The sequence below is a fragment of the Aspergillus terreus genome, genomic scaffold, assembly GCF_000149615.1.
Source record: "Aspergillus terreus NIH2624 scaffold_12 genomic scaffold, whole genome shotgun sequence".
In the NCBI taxonomy this organism is placed as follows: domain Eukaryota; kingdom Fungi; phylum Ascomycota; class Eurotiomycetes; order Eurotiales; family Aspergillaceae; genus Aspergillus; species Aspergillus terreus.
In genome coordinates this window covers 63,517-87,898 of record NT_165935.1, presented here as the reverse complement: position 1 = coordinate 87,898, position 24,382 = coordinate 63,517, and the positions used below count along the sequence as shown (strand labels likewise).

The window sequence follows — 24,382 nt, the reverse complement described above, 5'->3', positions numbered from 1 at the left end:
GTTCCATCCACCTATGTATATAGTGACCTATGTACGACTACCACCAGCCAGAAATGAGTCTGAAACCGAGTCATCATGATGCGAGCCAAAAGTACGTGGAACCAGGCTAGCGTCCGCCGCCAAAATAAGCGAAGGCGAGGCTAAAGAGACTAGTTGGATGGACTCGGAGCAGACGACCGAACAATCTTAGTGGTTTTTGCGGGCAAAACTCGGGGGACTTGGACCGTCAGGAAGACGAGACGGTCATGATTCTCTCCAGAATCAACCAGGGATCGAACCAGAGACCCTGACCCAGGAAATGTCGCAAGCGCAACTGCCGCGGAAATAATCTTCACGATACGAACGACCCTGGTTCCTGTCGACGATCCCACTCGCCACCAAATGAAGACTCTACGGAGGACAGAGAAGAGGAGGGAGGGCAGAACAGAGGAAGAGGGAAGAAACAAAGGGTATTTTATAAGAGCATCACTAATAGTTAGACTGCATTAATCGCCGTAGGAGTACTACTAGTAACTAGTAGATAGAAAGCCATGAACAGAAAAGCCTCCGAATTCTTTTCTTCTCCCCGCTGCTTCCCCACTAAGAGAACCACTGATTCAGACCCCCATCCATCTTCCTCTTCCCACCACTCTGTCTCTCTCTTTTCTCCCGTATCCTCCTCTCTTCTCGCCAGACCTCTTCTCCTCTTTCATCTCCTCATCTCCCAACCCGTCATCATGGATTGTAATCCGTCTAGTTGATCGTTCGTCTTTTCGTCGCTCCTTCACCAGAACACCCGATATCTTCCCTGCCCTCCCTCCCTCCATTTCGCTGGGGAAGAAAAAGACGACCCAAAAGCAGAAATAGATCAGTCGAAACCAATCATGGAACAAGATCCCTCCCTCGCCTGGTCGGAGATGCCCTCCACCGGGGAGGAAGACTTCTCGCATTTCCTCGAGTTTGGAATGCAATTCTCCGATCTCGAGGGGCAGCACGGACCGACCGACCACCAGCATCAGTCTCTTCCACCGCGCTCCACCGCCGCTGCGACTCAGGAACAACATCTTGTTCGCATGGACACCGATCCCGTGTCGTACAATCGTCTCATGGGCGATTTCTCCGTCGATCCCTCCTACACGGCCGCCCCCATGACCCCGGCCTACTACCCGCAGAAACACCATTCCGCGCAACCGCAGATGGAGCAGTCGCATCACCAACCGACCTCCCAGCCCTATATTCCTCACTCCCAACCCATGATTCCTCCTACCCCCAACAGCATTGAATTACAGGGCAACGCAGCCACCTACCCCCAGCGCGTCGACGACTCCCATGAGATGTACGACCGCTATGCGCGGATGAATGAGGAACAGGTAAGCCGCATCCCATCGCAACGTCCCCGTCAAACTGCATCCGCTAATGCACGCTCCCGCTCCAACTCAGGCTCTCTACACCCCCCTTGTGTCTCCAGCTATGACCCCGTTAGAGTCGCAATTCCGACTGCCAGAATACACCATCCCCGGGGAATACTTCACCCCCCTGACCTCGCCCGCCCTCGAAGCCCAAAATGCCTCCAATGGCTACCCCTTTCATCAGGCGCAGATGTCCGACATGGGGTTCGTTCCGTCGCCAGTGGACAATGCCATTCCCACTTCGTCAGCCCCATCGTCCCCGGGATTGATGCGGAAACATCGTCGACGGCCGTCCACCACCAAGACCTTCTCCAGTCGGGCCAAGAAACAACAATCCCCCTCGGTCCGGCCTCAGACTCGCAAGAAGTCGCTCCTGAACATCAACTCCGACGAAATTTTGAACGGCCTGAGCCAGGACCAGGCCAACGGAAAGGCCAAGAATCCTTCGACCAGTAACTTGCGATACGGCAGCAATGAAAGCTCCGGTCAGGACTCAGTCTCCCCGGAACCCCTCTCGGAACCTCTGATGCCTCCCCCAGCCCTTCCGCCAGCGCGCAAATCCCCGGCCATTGCGCCACAGTCTGCCCAGTCACGAACCAGTGAGCCGGCGACCCCGGCCATGCTGATGCGCATTCAGCGGTCGCAACCCGCTCCGCCCACACCGACTAGCCAGCCTGCCTCTCAATTCACACCCACTCTGCCTGAAACACATGACGATGTCATGGAAGATGTCGTTCTTCCCGAGGCGGCTACGCCGACCACCCACCTCTCGCGACCCCAGGTGACCCGCATTGACACAAGTCTGCGGGATCAGAACCCATCATCGCCGGCTATCACGCCTGGCAATGGGACTCCTACCGTAGAAGCCAGGTCGGCGACGGCCCCCAGCCCCCGCACCCTCGCAATGCCGTCCCCTAGTGGGCCAGTGGGCAGGAAATCCGACACCCCCAAGCTTGGGCCCATCGGCAGAAAGCGACAGAGTCTTAGCTCTGCACAGCCAAGTCCCAATCTACGGCCGAAAATTAGCCCTAACATACAGCCGTTGGTCCGTGGAGATAGTAAGTTCCCGCGCTCAATGTCTATTCCGCAAATGAATTGCGCTAACCCCTCTAAATAGGCATTTCAAGCGAAACCTCCGCACTCTACCTGGCTTCCAAGTCCAACTACCAGCACATCTTGGATGGAACGCTTCTTCCCGGTGTTTCATACCCCGAGACCCTTGCGGAGAACCTGAGTTCGAAACGGACCAACCACAAACTCGCGGAACAAGGTCGTCGAAACCGTATCAACAATGCTCTCAAGGAGATCGAGTCTCTCATCCCGCCAGCCTTCGTCCAGCTGAAGAACGCCAAGGAGGCCGGAAGCACCCCGAAGAATGGCGAAAAGGAGAAGGAGAAGTCTGCAAACCAGCAGATCAGCAAAGCGAGCACCGTCGAAATGGCCATTGATTACATCAAGGCACTGAAGAAAGAGCTCGCAGAGACCAAAGGCAAGCTGGACGCTGCCGAGGCACGTCTCGCCAAGGATCCCTCTGCGGCGACCGGTTCCCAATCGAAAGACCCAGGAAATGAGCAAGCCAAAAAGCCGAGCGACGAAATGGCCAAGGCTACGGAGACAAAGACCAACGGCTCTGCGATTGAAAGCTCGTAGGGATGCCTTGGAGCCACGCTTGGTTCCGCCTCGGATACCAGGAGACAAAGTCCGATGATACGTGATATGCTTTACGACAGATAAGAACATCCCCAGTGGTGCTTAGATGTACGGGATGCATCTGATTCCTTGATTTCTCTTCTCGATATACAAAGTTTACAAGGATTGGTTTAGATGGATGGGAGATGGGTGGCTGTGTTTCTGTATTTGAGCAATGTTCTTCTACGTGTGGCACTCGTCTTTTTCTTGCTTGGTGTTGCTGGTTCTTGTGCTGTATTCTTTCGAATTGGTCGAAAACGGTTTACTGGTTGATCCTGTTTGTCAGGGCGTTATTGGAGGAGGAGCTTTGTGGATAAGATTGTTCAGATCGCTTCGAATTTGCTGCTTGTCTCTTAGTTCTCTACAGATATTCTATTATCTACGTAATGGCTGCGCGTCTACGACGCAATTGTTTGTGGATAGTACAATCAATCATCGATCTTCATCAGGTCAACCTCCGTACAGTGGTAAACAAATGTCGCTATGATATTGGGCGCATCCTCAAGCCAAGATGCGCCATGAAAGATGCACGCGTAATGATACTTTTACATTTCCAAAGTTCGCTCATTAAATGGTCTCCCCAATCAATAATCCCGCATCACAGCCACCATCTCGTCCAACCGAGCGACTTCCCCCAGCAGCAACGCCTCCTTGGCCCTCCACTGCTCCAGTAACGTCAGCTCGGCCTCGGACAGATATCGCTCTTCGTTCCCCTTGACATCGCTGCGTTCAGTCTTTTCGAGGAACTCCTTGAGCCGGTTGCGTTCGAACCGCAGCCGCTGTAGACACCGGGACATTGATTTGTATGTGTCCTCTAAGATACTAGCGCGCGTGCGATCAGGGTCGTAGAACCACAGGTAGATGGTACGGGAGGGCTGGCGCTGTGCGTCTCGAGGAACTTCCTGTAGATCAACAAACCCGCCCGCTTGCATGCTAGCCAGTACTTGACGGAGAACCCTAAAGGGGAGGAGGCTGATTTCCTGGAGACGCTTCTCGTCCAGTTTGCCTTTGGCATGCAGCACGCGAACCACTCGGAGTGCGACATCGCCGTATCGCGCCTCAATCATCCGCTCCAATTCCAGATGACGGAGCTTACAAGCGAGGCTTCGGAATTCCACCGTCCACGAGGGGAGGTTGGCCACCACTTTCTTCTCGGTGAGGTTGTGCGGCGGCTCGGAAAGAAGGGCCAGGTGTTGCCCGACGTCGTAGATCCGGTTGCCGTCAGAGGAGGCGCCGTTAGGGCCGTCGTGGTGCGTGCCGTTCACGCCGTCGTCCAACGGACGCTTTCCGCGCCGGTTGACGGCCTGGGAAGGATCCATGGGGCCTATTGACCCGGCCAGGTCCACCGAGGGGTCGACGTCTTCGGCGATGGCGGCCAAACTAATCGGGGCAGCGAACTGCTTGCCTTCTTCGCCTTCGCGGGGGATTTCGGGGGTATCCCGGCACTGTTTGGTTTTGTATTCGATGCGTCGCAGGAGACATTCGTAGACGTGAATCGTGGCAGCGGAACAATCCTGCTCGGCGAGCTCGAGAAATCGACGGTTGCGGAGCGCGACGTCGAGCTTTTCGTAATTGACTCGGACGGTGATTCCACTCTGTTTGATAAAATGGTGAGTCCGGTAGTCGGGAAGAGGAAGTAGAGCCGTTTACCTCCATAGGAATGTTATCACCCCCCATTTCGTCCTCCGACCATTCATTCTCCTCCTCCTCTTCCTCGTCTTCATCGACGGCGACGTAGTCCACCCGTGCTTTTTTGTTGGATCTCTCCGCACCACCCGGGCCACGTCGTCGCTTAGCGCCGCGCGGAACACCGTTAAAGACAAGGCCGTGTGTGAGATCCCCGTCCAGGCGTTCCCGGAGCATTTCGGCTGTCAGTTCGAGAACAGTTTCCTCGAGCTTCTTTCCCTTCATTTGCTTGATGTCAGCTCTGGCCTTGATCGTCCGCTCGCAATCCAAGACGTTATCCGCATAGCTTTGGAAGTGGGCCTCCCGGACACGATGTATGTAACCGTGGGCTGCGAGCGCCTTCAGGGTGGGATGAAGGAGGAACGGTTGCGCTTGTTCTTCTTGCTCTTCCAAAGCCTCTTCACCGTTGACGCCGTTGGTGTGCCCCTCTTCTTCAATTCCCTCACCTTCGACCCCTTCGCCTTCGATCTCCTTTTCCGGTTGTTCATGGTTTCCGTTGACGGCGGTCGGGGCCTGCGGCTGCAGCTCTGGGAGGGTTTCGAGGTAGCTGACTTGAGCATGACCGAGGAACATGATTGTCGACATGACCGTTGCGGCATATTTGCCCAGTCGTTCTTCGATGAATTCTAGGATTTTCCCGGCGCGGATGAGATAGTATGCGGACTGGAGGTTCGGTTCATAATACGTAACGCCTTCTTCGTAGGACGTGTAATGGTAGACAAGGTGCTGCTGAACCATGGCAGCCAGCCCTCGGCGGAGCTGGGCATCAGGCAGTTTGGAATATAATCTCAGGCGTGGGAGAGTGAGGCGGTCATAGCGGATGAGGGTTGCGAAGATATGCTGGGGAGCATGAGAGTTAGTTTGCAGTGAGGGGGAGGGGCGGAGGGAAAGAGTCAAAGAAAGGTAGGACGAGAGAAGACATTGGAAGGTACACATACCCCAAAAAGCTCCCCAAAGTTGTCTTCTACTAGGAGCGTACATAGCTCCGCAATATACTGAGACATGTTAGAGTCGCAATTGCAGCGAGGGGAGAGATGAGGGGACGATCACTGATCATACCTGCGTAGCCATGGTTGCGCTTCTAGAGAACGCCGGGCCGGTTCAATTCTCTAGAAGAAGGGATGATTGTCACCGAGAAGGGGACATGAGGAAGGGGACGCACAACGACCGCAATCCGGAGACGAAGGGAAGGATGACTGTATCGGAATCTCAGGGTATTTTTTTGAAGCTTATCGAGCAGCATTATTTCGGCGCCGGCTCACGTGGGGTCGTGGTCATGTGGTTCCACGTGACCCGGAGGAGGAGGAAAAGCCGGTTCCGCCCGCACTCGCGATGCGGGCCAATCAGGAGGCGAGTAATCAAGGCCGCCCGGCATCTTGAAGCTTTTCAGACATCGTTTCCATCCCGTCCCGTCGACAGCCAGCGGCATTCTCCTGCTCTCTTCCGCCACACCACCCCCTCAATTGTCGTCAAGCCTTGCAGGCTTCCTTCTACTCTTCCTCTCCTCCTTCAATCGGTCTGTCCACACATGCGATGATGCTGTCGCGGTCCTCTTTCGCCCGCAATGCGCCCCGTGCGCTCCAGAAGCAGTGCTCTGTCACCGCCGCCAGTGGCCGCCGTGGCATGGCCTCTGCCACTCAGTTTGACGTTTCTGAGTCTTCTGGTGTGAAGGTTGCCAACAGAGAGACCGCTGGTCCTACCGGCACCCTGGCGTTGGTTGCAAAGGCCGGTTCCCGTTACCAGCCCTTCCCTGGCTTCGCCGAGGCCCTCGACGAGTTCGCCTTCAAGGTGAGTCGCTACTGTCCCAATGGCCGCTCTCATCGGCTCTACTCTATCCGTTTCAATCAACTCTGACTCATGACTCTTCCAATGGACAGTCTACCCTCAAGCGCTCAGGATTGCGGATCACTCGGGAGGTTGAACTGCTGGGCGGTGAAGTTTCCTCGACACACTCTCGCGAAAATGTCGTCCTCACGGCCAAGTACCTCGCCAACGACCTCCCCTACTTTGTGGAGCTGCTCGCCGAGGTTGCTTCTCAGTCCAAGTTCGCTGGTAAGTTGGACAGACAGCCGTGCCGTATCACCAGTGATGGCACATATCAAATTAATATTTCGATGCTGACACGGCTTTCCAGTCCACGAGTTGCAGGAGATCGTGATCAAGCACCTTAAGTACAGACAGCAGGCTTTCGCCGCCAGCCCCGAGGCTCAGGCTCTTGATGCTGCCCACGCCGTGGCTTTCCACCAGGGTCTGGGAGCTAGCATTACTACCTCCACCAACATGCCCTTCGAGAAGTACCTTTCCGCCGACGCCATCGCCGAGTACGCTCAGAAGGCGTTCTCCAAGTCTAACGTTGCCCTCGTTGGCACCGGTTCCAACTCGGCTGAGCTCTCCAAGTGGGTGGGTCAGTTCTTTAAGGAGCTCCCCAGCGCCGGTGGTCTCCAGTCTGCCGCCTCCAAGTACTACGGTGGTGAGCAGCGTATCTCTTCCAAGGCCGGCAACGCCGTTGTGATTGCCTTCCCTGGCTCCAGCGCCTTCGGTGCCTCCGGCTACAAGCCCGAGGCTTCCGTCCTCGCAGCTCTCCTGGGTGGTGAGTCCACCATCAAGTGGACTCCTGGCTTCACCCTCCTGTCCAAGGCTACCCAGGGCTTCTCTCAGCTCCGTGCCTCGACCCAGAACCTCTCCTACTCCGACGCCGGTCTGCTCTCCGTCAGCCTCTCCGGCCAGGCCGACCAGGTCGCCGCCGCCAGCAAGAACGTCGTCGACGTTCTCAAGAAGGCCGCTGCGGGTGAGGTCGCCGCCGAGGATGTCAAGAAGGCCACCGCCCTCGCCAAGTTCCGTGCCCTCGAGGCCGCCGAGACCCTCTCTACCGGTCTGGAGGCTACCGGCTCTGCTCTCCTTAACACCGGCAAGATCGCCCAGCTCAGCGAGGTTGCCCAGAGCTTCGACGCCGTCACCGAGGCCCAGGTCAAGGATGTAAGTTTTTTGTTATAATTCTTTCACAATCAGAACTCATCGCTAATACTCTTCACAGGCCGCCAAGTCTATCCTCTCCGGCAAGGCTTCCGTCGCCGCTGTTGGAGATCTCCACCAGCTTCCCTTCGGCGAGGACCTCGGTCTGACCGTGTAAAATGTATACAATACATACTAGAGTGACTTGGAAAAAGCGTCGCCCCTTCTCATGTGTCTAGATCGACCTTCGCAGATATTTTCTTCTCTTTTGTGATGTGGGTGTAGTTGTGTGTCTGTAATACAAGTGTACCTTATATACTGTCTTGTTCCACTGGTCGTAGGGACGTTGTTCTGTTATGAGCATTTCTCGAGCCATAAGAGCCTGGGCTCGGTCTGTAGAGAATAATGTAGCGTGTGGCGCTAACATGTCCAAGTACCAGATAGACATATCTACAATAGTCCCTAGGAATGGGTGTCTAGACCTACTGCAATCAACCAAGTCTTTCATGTATATATTTCGCGCACCTCGAATCACTCAGTTCACTTATTGGATTTCCTAAGAGCACCGCGCCCGCGTCGCAATGAATAATTAGACCGACGAAACCCACCTCATAGGTAGATCGAGGTTTGGAGGCATATAACCGCATAGCCTTTGTTAGTAAGGAATACTCCGAGGATCGGAGTAGCTCCAATTTTCCGATTGACCTGTCTGTTCAATGATGTCAGTTCAGAGGACCGAAAGCTACTCATATGGTTTGATCTGCAATGCTAAGGCCGGTGCCTATTGCGACAGACCACCTCGGAGTTGGATTGACCTTGTAGAGAGCTGACGGTCATGAAGAGAACTGCTAACTGTCTACGTGGTAAATTGGGAAGACGCAGCCCCCGACTAACAACAAGCTGTACGGAGTAGTTCATAGTGTACAAGATAACAAGTAAATCATTACTCTAGTTATTCTCTATTCCGGATAGCATGAACAACCGGAGGTTTTGTCTTCATCCTTATCACCCAAGGCTCTTCTCCCATCAAGGACAATAATACACGATATGTTCACAATCTACTCATTCACCCACACAGGTCGTGCATGGCAGAAGGGTATCTCAAACCTTCTCTAGTGCTTAGCAGTGACTTTCTCGCCGGTCAGTTTTTCGACTGCCTCCTTGGCCCTATTCGGTGCAACGGAGACCCACACGTTAGCTCGAGTTCACTCCTCGGTTATCACATGAAGGATCGCGGGTAATGGCTGTCAAACCACCACCTCCTCCGTCACGGGCGGATCGCCCGTGAAGGAATCGGGGAAGGGGAAAAGGGAAAACTCACATGTCACCAAGAGCCACCATGCACACCGTCTGCCAGATTCCCAGTCCGATACGGGGCGTCACACCACGGTAGAGACCCTTGACACCGTTGGTCTCGTAGATGTACTTGAAGGCCTTGCCGACCGTCAGGTTCTTCGGACGGTTGGGGTCTTCGGTCTTGCTTTGCATCTCGACACGGATGACCTCAATGGGCTGGTTCCAGGCGGACAGACCACCACCCAGACCGGAGGCCAGGACCTTCTCCATAGCGCCCAGCTTCTCGCCCTCCTCCTTGCCGGTCACGCGGCGGATGGCAGTTTCCGCCAAGCGGGAGAGACCGAACCGAGAGCCCCAGTTGGTCGTCTGGCGGATGGCGACGGCATTGACACCGCGGTTGATACCACGAATACCCTCCTTGCGGTAGATGTCCATGAAGGTAGCGAAGGTGCTGGGGGGCTTGACACCCTGGGCGGCCATCTTGTGCTTGGTGATCTCCACCGTCTTCATACAAGTACAGAAGCCCATGGTAGCGTAGGCCTGAGCCACACCACCCGCCATACCACCGGAAATACCAGCGAGGAAGTCGGGGGCACCGAACAGCTTCGCGTAGTACTCCGCCTCAGACGCGACGAAGAGAAGGACAGCGCCTTTGGTGGAGGCCTCAATCCAGGCCCACGGAATGAGACCTTGGTAGTCTGTGACGATGATTCCGGGTCAGCTCCGGTACCCCACAGGCGTTTGGGGGCTCGGGGACTAGGCCGAGGGGGCAAGAGGGAGAAATGGGACCACTTACAACCGAGGATCCCGCCACGACCCCAAATCCGAGCCATAGCTCCGGCGAAGCTGTCGCCCCGGTTGGCGGCCATGGTCGTCTTGATCACTTCCAGCGGCTATGTATGAGTGTCAGCGAGGTCGGGGCTTTAAATGAACGTAGAAAATCGTACCTGACCCAAGGAGGTGACCCTGGTGCGCAAGTCAGCATGATTCGGTCTGGATCGGTTATGGGGGTGGACGGTGGGGGACTTACTCGAACAAGTTCAATCCTGCGCCCACTGTATACAGAACGATTAGAACGGTGCACCTCACGTTATCCAAGAGGGAGGACACGTACGCAACAGGTTGCTGAACTTGACAGGCTTCTTTTCGAGCTTCCGGCCGGTGGTGGCCATATCAGCGGGAGCGGTAGACATCTTAGAACCTTGGGGAGCGCTGAAAGGGGCCCTGACCAAGGGATTAGGGGGCTTCGTCGCCTAAGGGATCACGAGAAAGAAAGAAGAGAGCGATGGGAGTACGACACGACCAGAATAGGGTGCGTCGAGAGGTGTTGCGAAGGGGGAGGTAGATAAGGGAGATGTAGATGGAGATGTGGGGAAAGCTTTCGGAAGGCTGTGATGAAGACTTCAGAGGAGCGAAGGGGACTTGAGAGAGTTGGGACTTGGGGATGCGAGTGGAAGAGAAGAGAAGAAGATGAAAAGAGAGAGAAGTATGCAGGAAAGAAAAAGGGACGGGGGTGAGACTCACCGAAGAGATGGAAGTGTCTGTTGGATAGTAGCGTTCCTGAGGCTGCTGCGTTGTTCTCCTCCCTGAAAAACAATAATAGCAGAGACCGCCGGAGATTGGGGACGCGCTAAACCCGATGTGGACAGACTGGGCGGTGTGGTTGGCCCGAGGCCCTCCAGTTGAATCCACGGAGCAAACCGGCTCCCCCAACGTTAATTCCCTTTTACTAGTGACTTATCTCGGACTTCCTTTCGGAGTATCTCCAGTTGTCCCCGTCCAGGATCAGTCCCGTCCTCCGTAGATCTACGGAGTATACGTAGTCCTTGCATCAACCGAGGCTAGGTTCCCATTGACGACTCCGAGATTAGAGTAGTCTCTTTCCAAATCCCTTCATCAGCGCCTTACTGATCCTGATGTTCCCCTTACACGTACCACGTGAAATCAATTAAACCACCTCCAAGCAACAATCATTGGAATATGACATGGAATTGAAGTGCTGTTACAAGGCCCGCTCGAACCAAGTCCTATCATACATTATCGAACAAACCCCCAACACTCGACAGTTCCCAGTCTAGATCAAGGAAAATATTTCAACCCAATATAAAACAAATAATACAGGATGGTGAGCTCGATTCGTGAAGAAATGTTAAAATACCCTTTTTCGCCTCATTCATTCAACCCCTTTACAGCTTAGCGCCAACCAGCTTGGCGTAGGCCTCGGTGCTGAACGACTTGGGGCGCTCAATGGGCATACCCAGGGCGCGGTCGATGATCAGCTGGGGCAGGACACCCAGGGCACGGGACACACCGAACAGGACGGTGTAGTAGTTGGCCTCAGTCAGGCCATAGTACTGGAGGAGAACACCAGAGTGCTGCCAACCCGTCAGTATCACATGTGTCAACGAAACGTCGTCCAGAAACACTTACGGCATCCACGTTGGGGAAGGGGTTCTTGGTCTTGCCGTGCTCGGTCAGAACGCCAGGGGCGATCTTGTAGACCTGGCTGACAAGCTTGAACATGGGGTCATCGGGGAGCTTGCGAAGAGCGAACTCGCGCTGAGACACGTAACGGGGATCGGTCTTACGCAGAACGGCGTGACCGTATCCGGGAACGACCTGACCGGCGTTCAGGGTGGACCAGAGGTAGTCCTTGATGGCCTGGTCGCTGAGGTCGTTGCCAATGGCCTGCTTCATCTTGGTGAGCCAGTTCAGAACCTCCTGGTTGGCCCTGTTGTCAATTGATTAGCACCAGCGCAACTTCGTCAATCCACCAGACGACTTACAATCCGTGGAGAGGACCAGCCAGACCGTTCAGACCAGCGGCCAGGGAGAGCATGGGAGAGCTGAGAGCGCTACCGACAAGGTGGGTAGTGTGAGCGCTGACGTTACCACCCTCGTGGTCAGAGTGGATGGTCAGGTAGAGACGCATGAGCTCAACGAAGTCGTTGTTGTCGCCAAAGCCGAGCTGGTTGGCCAAGTTGAAGGAGTAATCCTTGTCCTTCTGGATAGCGGCGACCTTGCCGTCCTTGAAGACGTTGCGGTAGATCTTGGCGGCAATGGTGGGCAGCTTGGCGATGAGGTCCATGGAGTCCTCGTAGGTGTAGTTCCAGTAGTCCTTCTTGTTGATACCCTTGGCATAGGCCTTGGCGAAGGCGGACTCGTGCTCAAGAGCGGTGACGGCAAGAGAGAACTGGGCCATGGGGTGAAGGGTGCTGGGGCAGCGGTCGATGAGCTCCTCAATGAACTTGGGGAGGTCGGAGCGAGCAGCCCACTCGGCGGACAGGTCACGGACCTGCTGCTCCGAGGGGATCTCACCGGTCAGGAGCAGCCAGAAGAGACCTGTGAACGTGTCAGCGCCGCAATGCTGGGTCCAACACTCTCAACAATCATACCTTCGGGCAGAGGCTCCTGGCCACCGGGGGCCTTGGGGAGAAGCTCCTGGCACTCGGGGATCTAACCGCGGTGAGTTCATGAACTATAAACGCAGCCAAGACACTCGGGACTTACGGTACGGCCACGGAAACGGATACCCTCCTCAGAGTCGAGGACGGAACCCTGGACGGATGTTAGTTGTCTTCCCTTCCCTCTACCATGTGAGAGCGTTGCGGTAACTCACCTCCCACACGAGGCACTTGATACCACGAGCACCACCATAGGCCTGGTCGAGGGTGACCTCGCCAATGACCTTGTTGCCGTACTCCCTATCCCACTCCGTGGTTAGCCATTGTTGATGCGACCCCCTTGCGCCGGTCAGAGGACATACTTGCGAAGCTTCTTGACCTTCTCGATCTCACCGGGGAGCTTGTCGGCGAAGGTCTCCTTCAAGGACTATATCATGACGAAGAAGCATTATTAGCCGGGATCTCAGGCTGGGACCGCGGGCGTTTAGGTGGTATGACGACGTACCTTGGCCTTGCTGGAGTAGCAGCGCAGGCCATTGAAGGCAGCGGACTGCACCACCGGCTTTCCAGCCAAGGTGGTAGAGCGAAGGGCAGAAGTTCCGAGTCTGAGAGAGGCAGCCATTTCGAATCCAACAAGAGTCTAAAAAAGATAGACTGTTTGAAGGGAAGGATGGAAGAGAGGAGAGGAGGGTATAACAAGGACACAACAAAGGGGGGAAAGGGAAGAGAAGAGAGGAAGAAGGATCAAATCGCGGGAGAAGCTCTTTTGCGGTCGCTTTTTTCTTTTCCATCTGACCGTCACCATACAGCCGGTACGCGGACTGTACGGTAACGATCGGCGAGGCGGGCTGGCAATGGCGGAAATCGGTACAGTATGGTAACGGCAGGCCCGTGGCCCCGGGCTGTCCGGGCTACCGAGAGAAAATCGGCAGCTTGAACATGTTTTGGGTTGTGTTTGTCCCCGTACCCGCCAAATTCCGTTTCGCGGAACAAGTAATTAATTTGTCCTACTTTTTTTTTTGTGCAATTTATCCAGATGGTTTTCAATCCTGTGAAAATTTTTCCATTTTCCATTTTTTTTTCTTCTTCTTTTCTTTATGATGCCCTATCTAATAATTCAGCCCTATCTGTTATACCTATATTATATATTGGGATTGAATTAATCCCTCCCTCTTCCATATCCCGCATTCAGAATGCGGTCATCGCGGCCCTTGGTTGACGATCTCGGCGCCCGTGCCGTCCGTAAACGGAGAGAGCATGGCTAGTGACGTCGGCAAGTCGTTCTCTTTCTCCCGTCCTTTGGCCCGCCACCCGAATACCTAGGTACAAAGATATGACCTCATTTAGGATGTTATCCATATACCTATACCTAATTTGTACAGAGGGATGGCACGGTGGCCGACATTCTCCGGAAATAAAGATAAATAGTACAAAGCTCAGTACTCAGAGCATGCAAACTGCCTACGTAGCTACTCCGGTCCGAATTTGAACCTCCGACTGATTCATGTCGCCCTAAGACTAAAGGGGATTGTCTCACTGCAATCGCCAGTCGTCACCGCCTTGGTGGAACATCTCAACAGTTGAGGAAGACTGTGTTTGCTAATTTGAATCAAAAATACCCATATCCGATACACATGTGATACATCTGATACGATTTTTGGTTACCTTAAGGAGGCTTCTACCGATTCTACCCTTGGAGTAATGTACACGGAGGACGTTGCCAGATTCGACTCACCGAGAACGCTTATGTCACAGAGATCCGTTGAGAATCACGTGAAATCACGTGAAATTCATCAATCTCGTATATGCCTCAGGCAGAAACCAGGGCTGGTTGATTTCCCCTTTCAGCCTAGCGTCCATTTAGGTTTTTTTTCCTCCCTTTGGTGGCCTCATCTGACTAAGGTTCCCTTTCTTTCCCCTTCAACCTCCTCTTTTCTCCTCTTCCTCTTCAACTCTTTCAACCACCACCAACTCTTCTTTCCATCACTTTTTCATCACACACCTCTCGCCGACCTTCTTCTCTCCGTTCTGTAATCGCCTACCTCACCTCTTTCTGCTGTCGGACGCTCTTTTCCCTTGGAAAACACCTTGTACACGTACTCGCTTGGAGTCGCAAAGGCCCTGGACACGATCGCTTGGCTGTGTTCCAGCTGTAGGCGGGAGAGCCCCTGGTCGCCAGAGTACGCTCGTGGAGTCCGTAGTGATACGGCCAGAAGTCCGCTTAAGACGTTATTTTCAGCTTCGTGGGAACTCTGATACCTTTCTTAAGCACCTCGAAAATCTTTCTTCTCCCTTGTTGCCAGTACTGGATCGCCCAGTAGATTCGACTCGTTGGGTATCCTTTCTTTTCTACCTGAAACTGATAGTCATCGTTCACTGCAAGCACTCTGGGACCTCGACCGAGTGTCCCTGTACTGGCGTCGCAAAGACCAAAAGAAGATTTTTCACTGCTTATTCCCATAATCCACACTACCAACCATGTCTTCTGCTGTAGCAGAACTGGATAACTACCTCCAGTCTATGCTGGCCCTTAAACCTCCTGGTGTTTCGGGCTCTAAGATCAACAGTATCACGTCGCTGTGCACTGCGAATGTCCAGGTATGACAGTCCCCTTTACCTCTGGTATCGTTCTAGTCGAGCCATTTGCTAACCAGTCATCTGTACGCAGAACGAATCCGTCCTCATCCAAAAGATCTACACCCATTTCAAAAAGGCACCGGGAACACACAAGTTGGGCGTACTCTATGTCGTAGACTCTGTAACTCGACAATGGGTAGAAGCAGCACGCAAACAGGGCCAACCCTCTGGGAGCGCCGCTCCGGATGGCACCTTCGCCGCTGGTGTTAACAGAGTGACGGAATTACTCCCCGTCTTGATGACGGATATCATAAACAATGCGCCCGAAGATCAAAAGGTACGCTTGACTAGACGCAATTTACACCATTCCGCCAGATTCTCTCCAGGTTTGCGGGTATGCCTAGGCCAGATAGGTCGCGGTGGTCGACTGCTCTTCAGCGGTCTCACACTGGCTTCTTTAGAACTGGATCTCCGTATCTCCCGCGTTATAACCCCTGCCTATTGCATAGACTATGCCTCATCCTTGCTAGCTTCTTGCTCGTTCATGCTGTGCCGGATAGTCCGACTTACGTATCTCATTTTCTTTTCATATAGGAAAAAATCAGGAAACTGGTTGATATCTGGGAACGTGGCTACACGTTTCCGGCCCCCATGCTCGCGTCCTTCAAAGAAAAAAAAAAGGCGCCCGCACAGAGTAAGCTTTTTTCCCCCCCCCCCCCCCCCCTCCTTTCTTCACAATCCTGCATGCATTGTACCGCCTATCCATGCCGGATTGCCCCTCAAACCGCGGTTGGAACAATAGATCTGATCGTGCTGTCATAGATGTTGAATCGACCACTCCGGAAGGATCACCGGCGCCTAATTCTAACTTGTTCGGAGGTGCGCAACAGCAGGCTCAGGCCAACGGTGCTCCGTCTTCGGGGACACCTCAGTCTGCGCCCGACACGTCCAGTATTCTGAAAGCGCTGGCCGACATGGCCAAGCAAAACACTGCGGCACCTCCTGCGCCCGCGGTCCCAGCCCAGACTAGCCCGCTTAGCGCGTTAAGCCAGCCGCAAGGTGCAGCTTCCCAGCCGGTGTCCTCCGTAGAGCCGGCCGCGAATGGGCACGCTGGCGTAAACCCTTTTGCTGCGGGAGCCATGGCGCCATTTGCCGCCCTCAGTAATGTCGCCCAGAACCCTGCCTTGGTGCAACCTCAGAGTCAGAGCCAAACGCCCAACCCACTGGGTGCCGCTCAAAACCCACTTGCCGCGCTGCTGCCGCAGGCGACTGCAGCTCCAGCCCAGACGACGCCGAGCCTTGCGCCCGATGCCCTGCAGCAGCAGCTCCAGCTCTTGCAACTGTTGGCCGCGCAAGGGATTCCCCAGGAGCAGTGGGCCACAGCCCTGCAGTTGCTCAGCTTCTCCAGTGCCGCGAACATGGGCAATGTGGCCGCCGGCCAGGTGCCCGGATTCAATCTGGGGGCGCAGAATGTGAACGCTTGGGGCGGCCGTGCTGACTCGCAGTCACGTGATTTTGACCGGGACCGTGAGCGCGACTATATGCGTTCTCCCCCCGGTGGCTACCGTCGTCGCTCGCGCTCTCCCGGCTGGGACCGACGCCGTGATGTGTCTCCACCCCGTCGCCGCGATAGCCCGGTTTATGGTGAATATCACGGTGACTCGCCCGGCCGTCGGGGCGACCCTCGTGGCCGTCGCGGCAATGATTATCGCCAGCGCAGTCCTCCCGGCCGGAGACGTCGTTCTCCTTCGCCTCGCAAGGACCCCAATCTGCCTCCTCCTGGTCCGAAGTTGGTCGAATGGGACTATTCCATCGGTCAGGGTAACATCAAAGGTTTGTCGTCTTTGTTCCGTCTGTGGTTCTTAGCTCTTTTCTAACTCTTTGCGAACAGTTCTCAGCAGAACTCTTTTTGTTGGCGGTGTCACGTAAGTCACATCGATAAATTTATCTTTTTACACTTTGTTCTAACTCTATTATAGGTCATCTGAGGCCCACTTGCGCTCCCTGTTCGGCAAGTTCGGCATCGTTCAAACATGCATTGTCAACATCGACAAGCGCCATGCGTTCATCAAGATGATCAGCCGCAACGATGCGGTCCACGCTCGCGAAGGAATGGAGTCATACAAGGCTGGTGATATGCAGCTTCGGGTAAGTTTCTTACGTTCGTCTGTATTCCTCGACGTTGACTAACAGCAATAGACCCGGTGGGGTGTTGGCTTCGGCCCCCGTGACTGCAGTGACTACCAAACCGGCATCAGTGTCATCCCGATCGAACGTCTGACTGAAGCCGACCGTAAATGGATGCTCACTGCCGAGTATGGTGGCACTGGTGGACGGCCCATTGAATCTGGCATGGTCGTGGAAGAACCCGACATTGAAATCGGGGCCGGTGTTTCCTCCAAAGGTCAGTAGATACCCTGTCCGCGCGCTCTAGACTCCGCTAACTCCCACTAGCCATCAGCAGACGTATTGCGACCGACACCGGCGGCAAACGTGGGCCCATCTCGTCTCGCACTCAGCAAGACCGATTCCGTCGACCCGAACGCGATGGACCGCCACCTGGCATGGGTCCTGGTGGCCATGGCGGCCCACCAGAGCGGGATACCTCCAACGCCAACAACGTCGGTGTGCCGCCTGCGGTCCCCGGCTTTGGCTTCTCGTTCCCCGGGATGCCGATGTTTCCTCCTGGCTTCATGATGGGTGGTGCTCAGGCCGGTTCCAACGCTTCGACACAACCTCCTCCTCCCGGCCAAGGAGGCAGCTGATGCCTCTGGGTGTAACATATACGACTCGTTCCATACGTCACGGAGAAGCGGGACGATCTTCGCCTTTCATTCGATACCTGTTTTGATAAAAATTCTTTGTTTCTTTGCTTGCGTGTAAATCATTTGGTCCGGGAGCCTAGGCAGCGGAACCCATCCAGAGACTGCTAGACGGCGCCTGACTGGATGGTGTTTCCGATGGCGCTGCACGACAGCCGTCTCATCCACACGCATTCAGGATGAACACGTCGGTCCGCTTTCTCCCTGTCTTACATAGGGCCTGTTGTTTGTAATCGATACGGGACTTTCATTATATTGGTTGGATCTGGGCGGCTTCGTGGATGACTCGTTTCCAAAGCAGCGCTTCGTGCTGTTTGTTCTCATTGCACCGGCGTTTATTTCATACCTTAGTTTGTTCAATCTAGCTCTATTCTAATTTGGTCTTGTAGAGGTAGTTGTAGCATGCACTCATGCAAGCATCTTCAATCGTGCATTTACGTTACTCTTTGGTTCGGGTGATATCACCAGAACATGGGTATATTGACTACGAGCTGTACATAACAAAAAGCAGTCGTAATTCGTCTCTCAGTCATTCGACATACTACTGGGTGCCAGCGGCGCGGGAAGCCTTGAACGACTGCTCAAAGTCGGCAATGATATCGTCGATATGTTCCGTGCCGACGGAAATGCGAATGGCGTCCTCGGTCACACCAGAATCCAGCTTTTCCTGGTCGGTGAGCTGCTCGTGGGTGGTGGACCAGGGGTGGATGGCGAGGGTTTTGGAGTCGCCGACACTACCACCGTCAGTACACATTCGCCCGCCGTGCCGTGGGCAGAAGGAAAAGGACCACTCACTTGGCAAGATTCGAAATCAACTTGAACCCATCGACCACCTGACTCCCCGCCGCCGCACCGCCCTTCACCCCAAACGACAGCACGCCGCCAAACCCGCGCGTCAGATACCGCTTGGCAGTGGCATGGCTGGGATGATCCTCCAACCCAGGATACGACACCCAGCTGACATGCTCGTTGGCGCGCAGCCAGCGCGCCAGGGCGACGGCGTTGGCGGCGTGGCGCTCGGCGCGCAGACTCAGCGTCTCCAGGCCCAGGAGCAGCTGCTGGGCGGCGAACGGATTCAGCGCGGCGCCGAGGTCGCGCAGGATCTCGACGCGCACGCGGATCGCAAACGCAATGCTCCCGAACGTCTCCCAGAACTTCAGCCCGTGGTAGCTCTCAGACGGCTCGACGAACTGCGGGAACCGCGCCGCGTGCGCTGCTCTAGTCGAACTTGCCGCTGTCACGATCACTCCCGCCAATCGTCGTGCCGTGTCGCGATCATTTTGGTGGCGCTGTGCACGACGATGTCGGCGCCGTGCTCGATGGGGCGGCAGAAGTAGCCGCCTGCGCCGAAGGTGTTGTCTACCTTTTTCGCTTCTTAGCTGCGCTTTCAGAGGGAACATGGGGAAGGGAAGAGGGAGGTGGGGGGGGGGGGGGGGGGGCCAGGGCTTACGACGAGAGGAACTCCCTTGGCATGGGCAACCGCAGCAATGGCCTCGAAGTCCGGCACGTTGTAGCGCGGGTTCCCGATGGTCTCGACGTAGACGGCCTTGGTGCGGTCGTCGATGGCGGCGGCGATGGCGGCCGGGTCGTCGCCCTGGACGAACTTGGTGGTGATGCCGAGGCGCGGGAAGAGCACCTTGAACTGGTTGTAGGTGCCGCCGTACAGATTGCTGGTGGACACGATGTTGTCGCCGGCGTGGGCGAGCGCCGAGATGGCCATGAACTGGGCGGCCTGGCCCGAGGCGGCGGCCACAGCGGCGACGCCGCCCTCCAGGGCGGCGATGCGCTTTTCAAAGACGTCGACTGTGGGCTGCATTGTCCCAGTTTAGTTGTGCAGTTAATACGACTGGTGGTGGGAAGCGTACGTTCATGATGCGGCTGTAGATGTTGCCGAATTCCTTGAGGCCGAAGAGGCGGGCGCCGTGGGCCGAGTCATTGAAGTTGTAGGACTGGTGTTGTTAGTGTTGTTGATTTATGGTGGGTGTATGGATGGACATACCGTCGTGGCGTAGATGGGCACTGCGCGCGCATTGGTGGTGGGGTCGGGTTCCTGGCTAGAGGAGGTCAGTTGTTGCAAAGCAGTAGAGGATGCAGTAGAGGTAGAGAGGATTACCCAGCATGGAGCTGGAGGGTCTCGAAACGAGGAGTCTGCGAATTGGTCATTGCGTTGGATGTAGGCAGTCAAGCAGGGGGTCAATTGAGGGAGAAGAAAGGAAAGGAACAAAGGGAACAGGCGGGGTATGCATAGGCTTTTATGATTCTTTAGACTCTTGAGATGCTTTGGTTCTGCGATGGCGTGATCGAGGCGGGGGAATCCTTCATCGGCGAGATGGTCTTCTTTGTTCTGGTGTAGGGTTGATTGTAGATGTTTATAGATGTATGGAGTACTCTACTTTATGATACATTCGGGTCGTGATCTAGATATGTGATTGGAAAGAGAAAAGGATGGCGATAACCATGGGAGACTCTTTACCCCGGATTTCCCTTTGCGGGGTGAACCATACTATACAGAGTATATACCAACTCTATACCGTTATACTACTTACGACTCTAGATAACCCTAACTGCTGCCCTATTATTGAATATTCTATACGATCTATGATGTTTGTGCAATCAAAGTGAAACTGCAGCCGCCTGCATAATAATAGCAGCACTATAGGCAGCAATCAGCCATGAACGATTGTGGCTGCGTCATAAGGCAGCCGGGTTCCTTGATCACAGAAGGAATCCTTAAATCCTCCAGCCCAACACGAGCGCCTCTCGGCTGACGTTCGTATTCATTTTCTGTCTAAGCGCTGAAGACTAGCGGTCTGCAGCTATATTAAGGACTAGTTTCACGTGGACATTCATTCAGACCAAGAGCCAGTCACACCCACGTCACTAGCGCTGGGTCGGTTTGCGACTTTAAAGACGACATCACCACCGCTTTATTCTCTTTCTCGAGCGACATCACACTTATCGCGCAATTCTACCTCGTCGCATCATCGCATACTTTCAACACGATCACTCTAAATAAAAGTCATAGGCAGTGACCATGGCGCTCAACTTCCCGTGGATCTACCCCGTTCGCGCCATCCAGGTCGTGTTTGCCATCATCGTCCTGGGTTTGACAGCATACAGTCAGTCCGGCCACCACATCCACCATAGAGCCAGACAATACTAACAACCGCAGTCATTAGCGTCGCTACCGGCGGGTACAGCGATACCGTCAATTTCATGCTGTTCAACTCCATCTGGACCGCCTTCGTGGCCACCCCATACCTAGCCGCCGGTCCTATGCTCGTGCCCAACTTCCCGCATCGATGGATCGTCCCCGCGGTCGAAATCATCACCGCGATCTTTTGGTTCGCCGGGTTCATCGCGCTGGCGGCGATGTTGCCGCCTCCCAAGTACTGTCACTCCGGCCCGTGCAACGCTGGCCAAGCGGCGGTTGCGTTTGGGGCGTTTGAATGGTATGTCAAGCCCGAGAGTTTATAAATGTCGGGACGGTTGAATTGACCATATACTCGGTAGGGCGTTGTTTTTAGCGACCTCTGTCTACAGCACCCTTGGTGCGCTGCGGAATCGATCCCCTGCGGATGGCCCCAGTACGAAGTCTCCTGCTCCACCTACTGTTCATGCTAGTGTCTAAACCTTATAGCTGCGGTTCCCTAGTGCTTGCGATGGAGGGTTGATTAGTCGGACGGTTCATGGAGTCGGTCCGGTATTGACATGCGCGAGTGCAGTGCAAGTGCAAGTAATGGGCGAATGGAGGAGTGCATTTATTATGTGTTTTGATTGACTGATGATTGGAAGATACCCTGGACATGTTGATGCTGATATTGTACGTATAAGTGTCTAGATTATAACTCGTTGTCTGCTTCTAAGCTATCTACTGTACTCCGTAGTATGACGGAAGATATACATTCCTTGACAGCCTATGATCTGTTTCCGTGTGGAATGTTGGGTCCATCAACTAACTAGGCAATTGACTAGCCCTATGCGGCATGACTCGTGGCAACGAAGATCCAAGGACAAAAAGAAAAGATGGAGAACCAGGTGGCCCCTGGATGTCCTCTGATTACTCCGTATTACTTGGATTACTTGGATACTTGGACGGTGCCGAGCGTCTCCGCCGAAAACTCTGAAGGATTGTCGGCTCGGCGCCCTCCGTCTGGGCTTGAAGGAGCCCTACGACAAGGAAAGAATAGAGTAGTCGTCTTGGCGATGTCCATACAGCTATCCAACTGTCCTATAACAGGATCTCATCTAGTACTACGGAATAGTAGCGACTGAAGATGTCTGATATAACCTACGGAGTAACTACTATACTACTCCCTATTATTTTCAGTCTTTTAACAGTCGCCACCGCACGTTCCAACTGCTATCAGAAATCTCTGCGCCCACGCATTACGAGAAAAAAATGGTCCACCGGCCCACCAGAACCACCACCCGTCGAACACCATCTCGGGAATCCTCGCCGCCCGAGTAGTCGTGAGCTGCTCGCCGTCGTCCGCGGACGGAAATTTCCTGGCGATAGGGGCAACAGCGATAGCCGAAGAGTTTTTTTTTTCTTCTTTCTTTTCTTAAAAACGATCGATTGCCTGGGATTGATGTCGCGGGCGGGACTGTCTTTTCTACTCCGGATCGACTCCGTCTGTACTTGACGTTGCATCCGCTCTATCGGTTCTCTTTACATAACACCTTCTGCTCATCTCCCTCTTCGTACATAATCCCATTACTGTCGTCCCCATCATTCGTTACCGGCTATCTCTGTCCCCTCACTTATCTGGAGCGCACTGCCGTTTCCTGTGGAGAGCGGTAGATAGGCAGTGAGGGAGTCCACTGTCTGGTGGAGTCATACTCGACTCTGACGAGACCTTTTCACTCTCTTCGACCTCATTGACACATCGACTTCATCAACCTTCACGTCTAGGAGTACCTGGTCTGCTTCGACTTTATCCACCACCTAGGTCGACGGATACTCCAGGCCAACGATGGCCGACGGTCACCACCCACCCAAAAAGTCCGAGGAGGGGAAGGGCATGATGCTCAACGATGATCCCGTTCAGGTCGACATGACGAACCGGTCGCCCAACCTGAGCGACGCCGACTGCGAGAAGTATGGCGCCAGTCGGGAGTCCAATCCCATGCCGGACCTCAAGCGCAAGCTGAAGAGTCGCCATTTGCAGATGATTGCTATCGGTATGCACGACGCTTCCTGACGATTCAGTCTGCACGGTACTGACCATCTCAGGTGGCACGATCGGTACAGGTCTTTTCATCAGTAGCGGAACCGCCATCGCCAATGCCGGTCCCGTCGGCGCCCTCATCGCCTACCTGTTCATGGGCTCCATCGTCTTCTCCGTCATGATCTCGCTGGGAGAAATCGCCACTTACATCCCCATCCCCGGAGCCTTCACCGCGTATGCGACGCGGCTGGTCGACCCGAGTCTCGGATTCGCCATGGGCTGGATCTATTGGTTTTCCTGGGCCATCACCTTTGCCTTGGAATTGACCGCCACCGGTCTGATCATCCAGTTCTGGGAGAAGGACCTCAACATCGCCATCTTCATCGCCATCTTCTGGGTGCTGATCACCCTGTTCAACCTGCTGCCCGTCAGCTTCTACGGTGAGCTGGAGTTCTGGTTCTCCAGCATCAAGGTCATCACCGTCATTGGTTTCATGATCTTTGCCATCTGTGTGGATGCTGGTGTGGGCGACAAGGGCTACCTGGGTTTCCGGTACTGGGTCCACCCCGGTCCGTTCTCGCCGTACCCAGGAGTGCACCCCGACTCGACCGCCAAGTTTGTGGGCTGGTATAGCGTTCTGATCCAGGCTGCCTTCTCCTACCAGGGCACCGAGCTGGTCGGTATTGCGGCCGGAGAGACGGAGAACCCGCGCAAGACGGTGCCCTCGGCCATCCGCAAGACGTTCTTCCGGATTCTGTTCTTCTTCGTGTTGACCATCTTCTTCATCGGTATCGTGGTGCCCTACACCAACGAGGATCTTCTCAAGGATGGCAACGACGCCAACTCGTCGCCGTTCGTCATTGCGGCCCGTCTGGCGGGAGTCCGGGTGCTGCCGCATATCATCAACGCGGTCCTGTTGACGGTGGTGCTGTCGGCCGCCAACTCCAACGTCTACAGCGGCAGTCGTATCCTGATCGGTCTGGCGCAGGAGGGCTTCGCGCCCCACTGGTTCAAGAAAGTCACCAAGAAGGGCGTGCCGTACTACAGCGTGCTCTTCACCGCGGCGTTTGGTCTGCTCGGGTTCATGAACGTGTCCAACGCGGGTAGCACCGTGTTCAATTGGTTCCTGAACATCTCCAGCGTGGCAGGTCTGATTACGTGGGCGTCGCTGTGTGGCTGCCATCTGGCCTTTATGCGGGCGCTGAAGGCGCGCGACATCTCGCGGGACCTGCTGCCGTACAAGGCGCTGTGGCAGCCGTTCTTTGCGTGGTACGGGCTGTTCTTTAACGTGCTGATTATCATCACGCAGGGATTCACGGCGTGGATCACCGAGTTCAGTGTGACGGACTTTTTCATCGCATACCTCAGTCTGATTCTGTTTGTGGTGCTGTATGTGG

At 54.8% G+C, this 24,382-nt stretch overlaps 9 protein-coding genes across 9 annotated transcripts in view; 5 read left to right on the top strand and 4 right to left on the bottom strand.

Moving 5' to 3' along the window:
• Nucleotides 1–863: 863 nt before the first annotated feature.
• Nucleotides 864–3,038, top strand: ATEG_07994 (phosphate-sensing transcription factor PHO4; the record flags this gene model as incomplete). The annotated part of the gene is made up of 3 exons (XM_001216615.1): nt 864–1,349; nt 1,420–2,446; nt 2,506–3,038. The coding sequence occupies 3 exons, from the start codon at nt 864–866 to the stop codon at nt 3,036–3,038; spliced, it is 2,046 nt and encodes a 681-aa protein (XP_001216615.1).
• A 623-nt stretch (nt 3,039–3,661) lies between these two features.
• On the bottom strand, nt 3,662–5,767 carry ATEG_07993 (putative DNA directed RNA polymerase III subunit Rpc82; the record flags this gene model as incomplete). The annotated part of the gene is made up of 3 exons (XM_001216614.1): nt 3,662–4,672; nt 4,728–5,603; nt 5,702–5,767. 3 exons carry the CDS (start codon nt 5,765–5,767, stop codon nt 3,662–3,664), a joined length of 1,953 nt encoding a protein of 650 aa, XP_001216614.1.
• Nucleotides 5,768–6,299: 532 nt separating this feature from the next.
• Nucleotides 6,300–7,893, top strand: ATEG_07992 (ubiquinol--cytochrome-c reductase subunit 2; the record flags this gene model as incomplete). Its single annotated transcript, XM_001216613.1, has 4 exons — nt 6,300–6,551; nt 6,641–6,815; nt 6,898–7,739; nt 7,798–7,893. The coding sequence occupies 4 exons, from the start codon at nt 6,300–6,302 to the stop codon at nt 7,891–7,893; spliced, it is 1,365 nt and encodes a 454-aa protein (XP_001216613.1).
• A 1,139-nt stretch (nt 7,894–9,032) lies between these two features.
• ATEG_07991 (putative mitochondrial DNA replication protein (Yhm2)) lies at nt 9,033–10,204 on the bottom strand (the record flags this gene model as incomplete). Its single annotated transcript, XM_001216612.1, has 5 exons — nt 9,033–9,709; nt 9,808–9,904; nt 9,959–9,977; nt 10,042–10,066; nt 10,126–10,204. The coding sequence occupies 5 exons, from the start codon at nt 10,202–10,204 to the stop codon at nt 9,033–9,035; spliced, it is 897 nt and encodes a 298-aa protein (XP_001216612.1).
• Nucleotides 10,205–11,197: 993 nt separating this feature from the next.
• Nucleotides 11,198–13,037, bottom strand: cit1 (citrate (Si)-synthase CIT1; the record flags this gene model as incomplete). The annotated part of the gene is made up of 8 exons (XM_001216611.1): nt 11,198–11,386; nt 11,442–11,742; nt 11,798–12,353; nt 12,407–12,467; nt 12,522–12,569; nt 12,631–12,715; nt 12,778–12,842; nt 12,921–13,037. The coding sequence occupies 8 exons, from the start codon at nt 13,035–13,037 to the stop codon at nt 11,198–11,200; spliced, it is 1,422 nt and encodes a 473-aa protein (XP_001216611.1).
• A 1,856-nt stretch (nt 13,038–14,893) lies between these two features.
• Nucleotides 14,894–17,757, top strand: ATEG_07989 (Nrd1 complex RNA-binding subunit; the record flags this gene model as incomplete). The annotated part of the gene is made up of 8 exons (XM_001216610.1): nt 14,894–15,013; nt 15,084–15,329; nt 15,368–15,386; nt 15,815–16,825; nt 16,884–16,917; nt 16,972–17,140; nt 17,192–17,396; nt 17,447–17,757. 8 exons carry the CDS (start codon nt 14,894–14,896, stop codon nt 17,755–17,757), a joined length of 2,115 nt encoding a protein of 704 aa, XP_001216610.1.
• A 598-nt stretch (nt 17,758–18,355) lies between these two features.
• On the bottom strand, nt 18,356–19,977 carry ATEG_07988 (O-acetylhomoserine aminocarboxypropyltransferase/cysteine synthase family protein; the record flags this gene model as incomplete). Its single annotated transcript, XM_001216609.1, has 6 exons — nt 18,356–18,548; nt 18,610–19,193; nt 19,265–19,624; nt 19,680–19,763; nt 19,814–19,868; nt 19,928–19,977. The coding sequence occupies 6 exons, from the start codon at nt 19,975–19,977 to the stop codon at nt 18,356–18,358; spliced, it is 1,326 nt and encodes a 441-aa protein (XP_001216609.1).
• Nucleotides 19,978–20,848: 871 nt separating this feature from the next.
• Nucleotides 20,849–21,488, top strand: ATEG_07987 (MARVEL domain-containing protein; the record flags this gene model as incomplete). The annotated part of the gene is made up of 4 exons (XM_001216608.1): nt 20,849–20,933; nt 20,987–21,266; nt 21,328–21,401; nt 21,469–21,488. The coding sequence occupies 4 exons, from the start codon at nt 20,849–20,851 to the stop codon at nt 21,486–21,488; spliced, it is 459 nt and encodes a 152-aa protein (XP_001216608.1).
• Nucleotides 21,489–22,790: 1,302 nt separating this feature from the next.
• Nucleotides 22,791–24,382, top strand: part of ATEG_07986 (putative arginine transporter) — a gene marked incomplete at both ends in the record, with an annotated part of 2,001 nt that continues 409 nt past the window's right edge. The window contains 2 exons of the mRNA XM_001216607.1: nt 22,791–22,998; nt 23,051–24,374. Of these exons, the coding sequence (XP_001216607.1) occupies nt 22,791–22,998; nt 23,051–24,374 (1,532 nt within the window). The remainder of the gene's footprint in view (nt 22,999–23,050; nt 24,375–24,382) is intronic.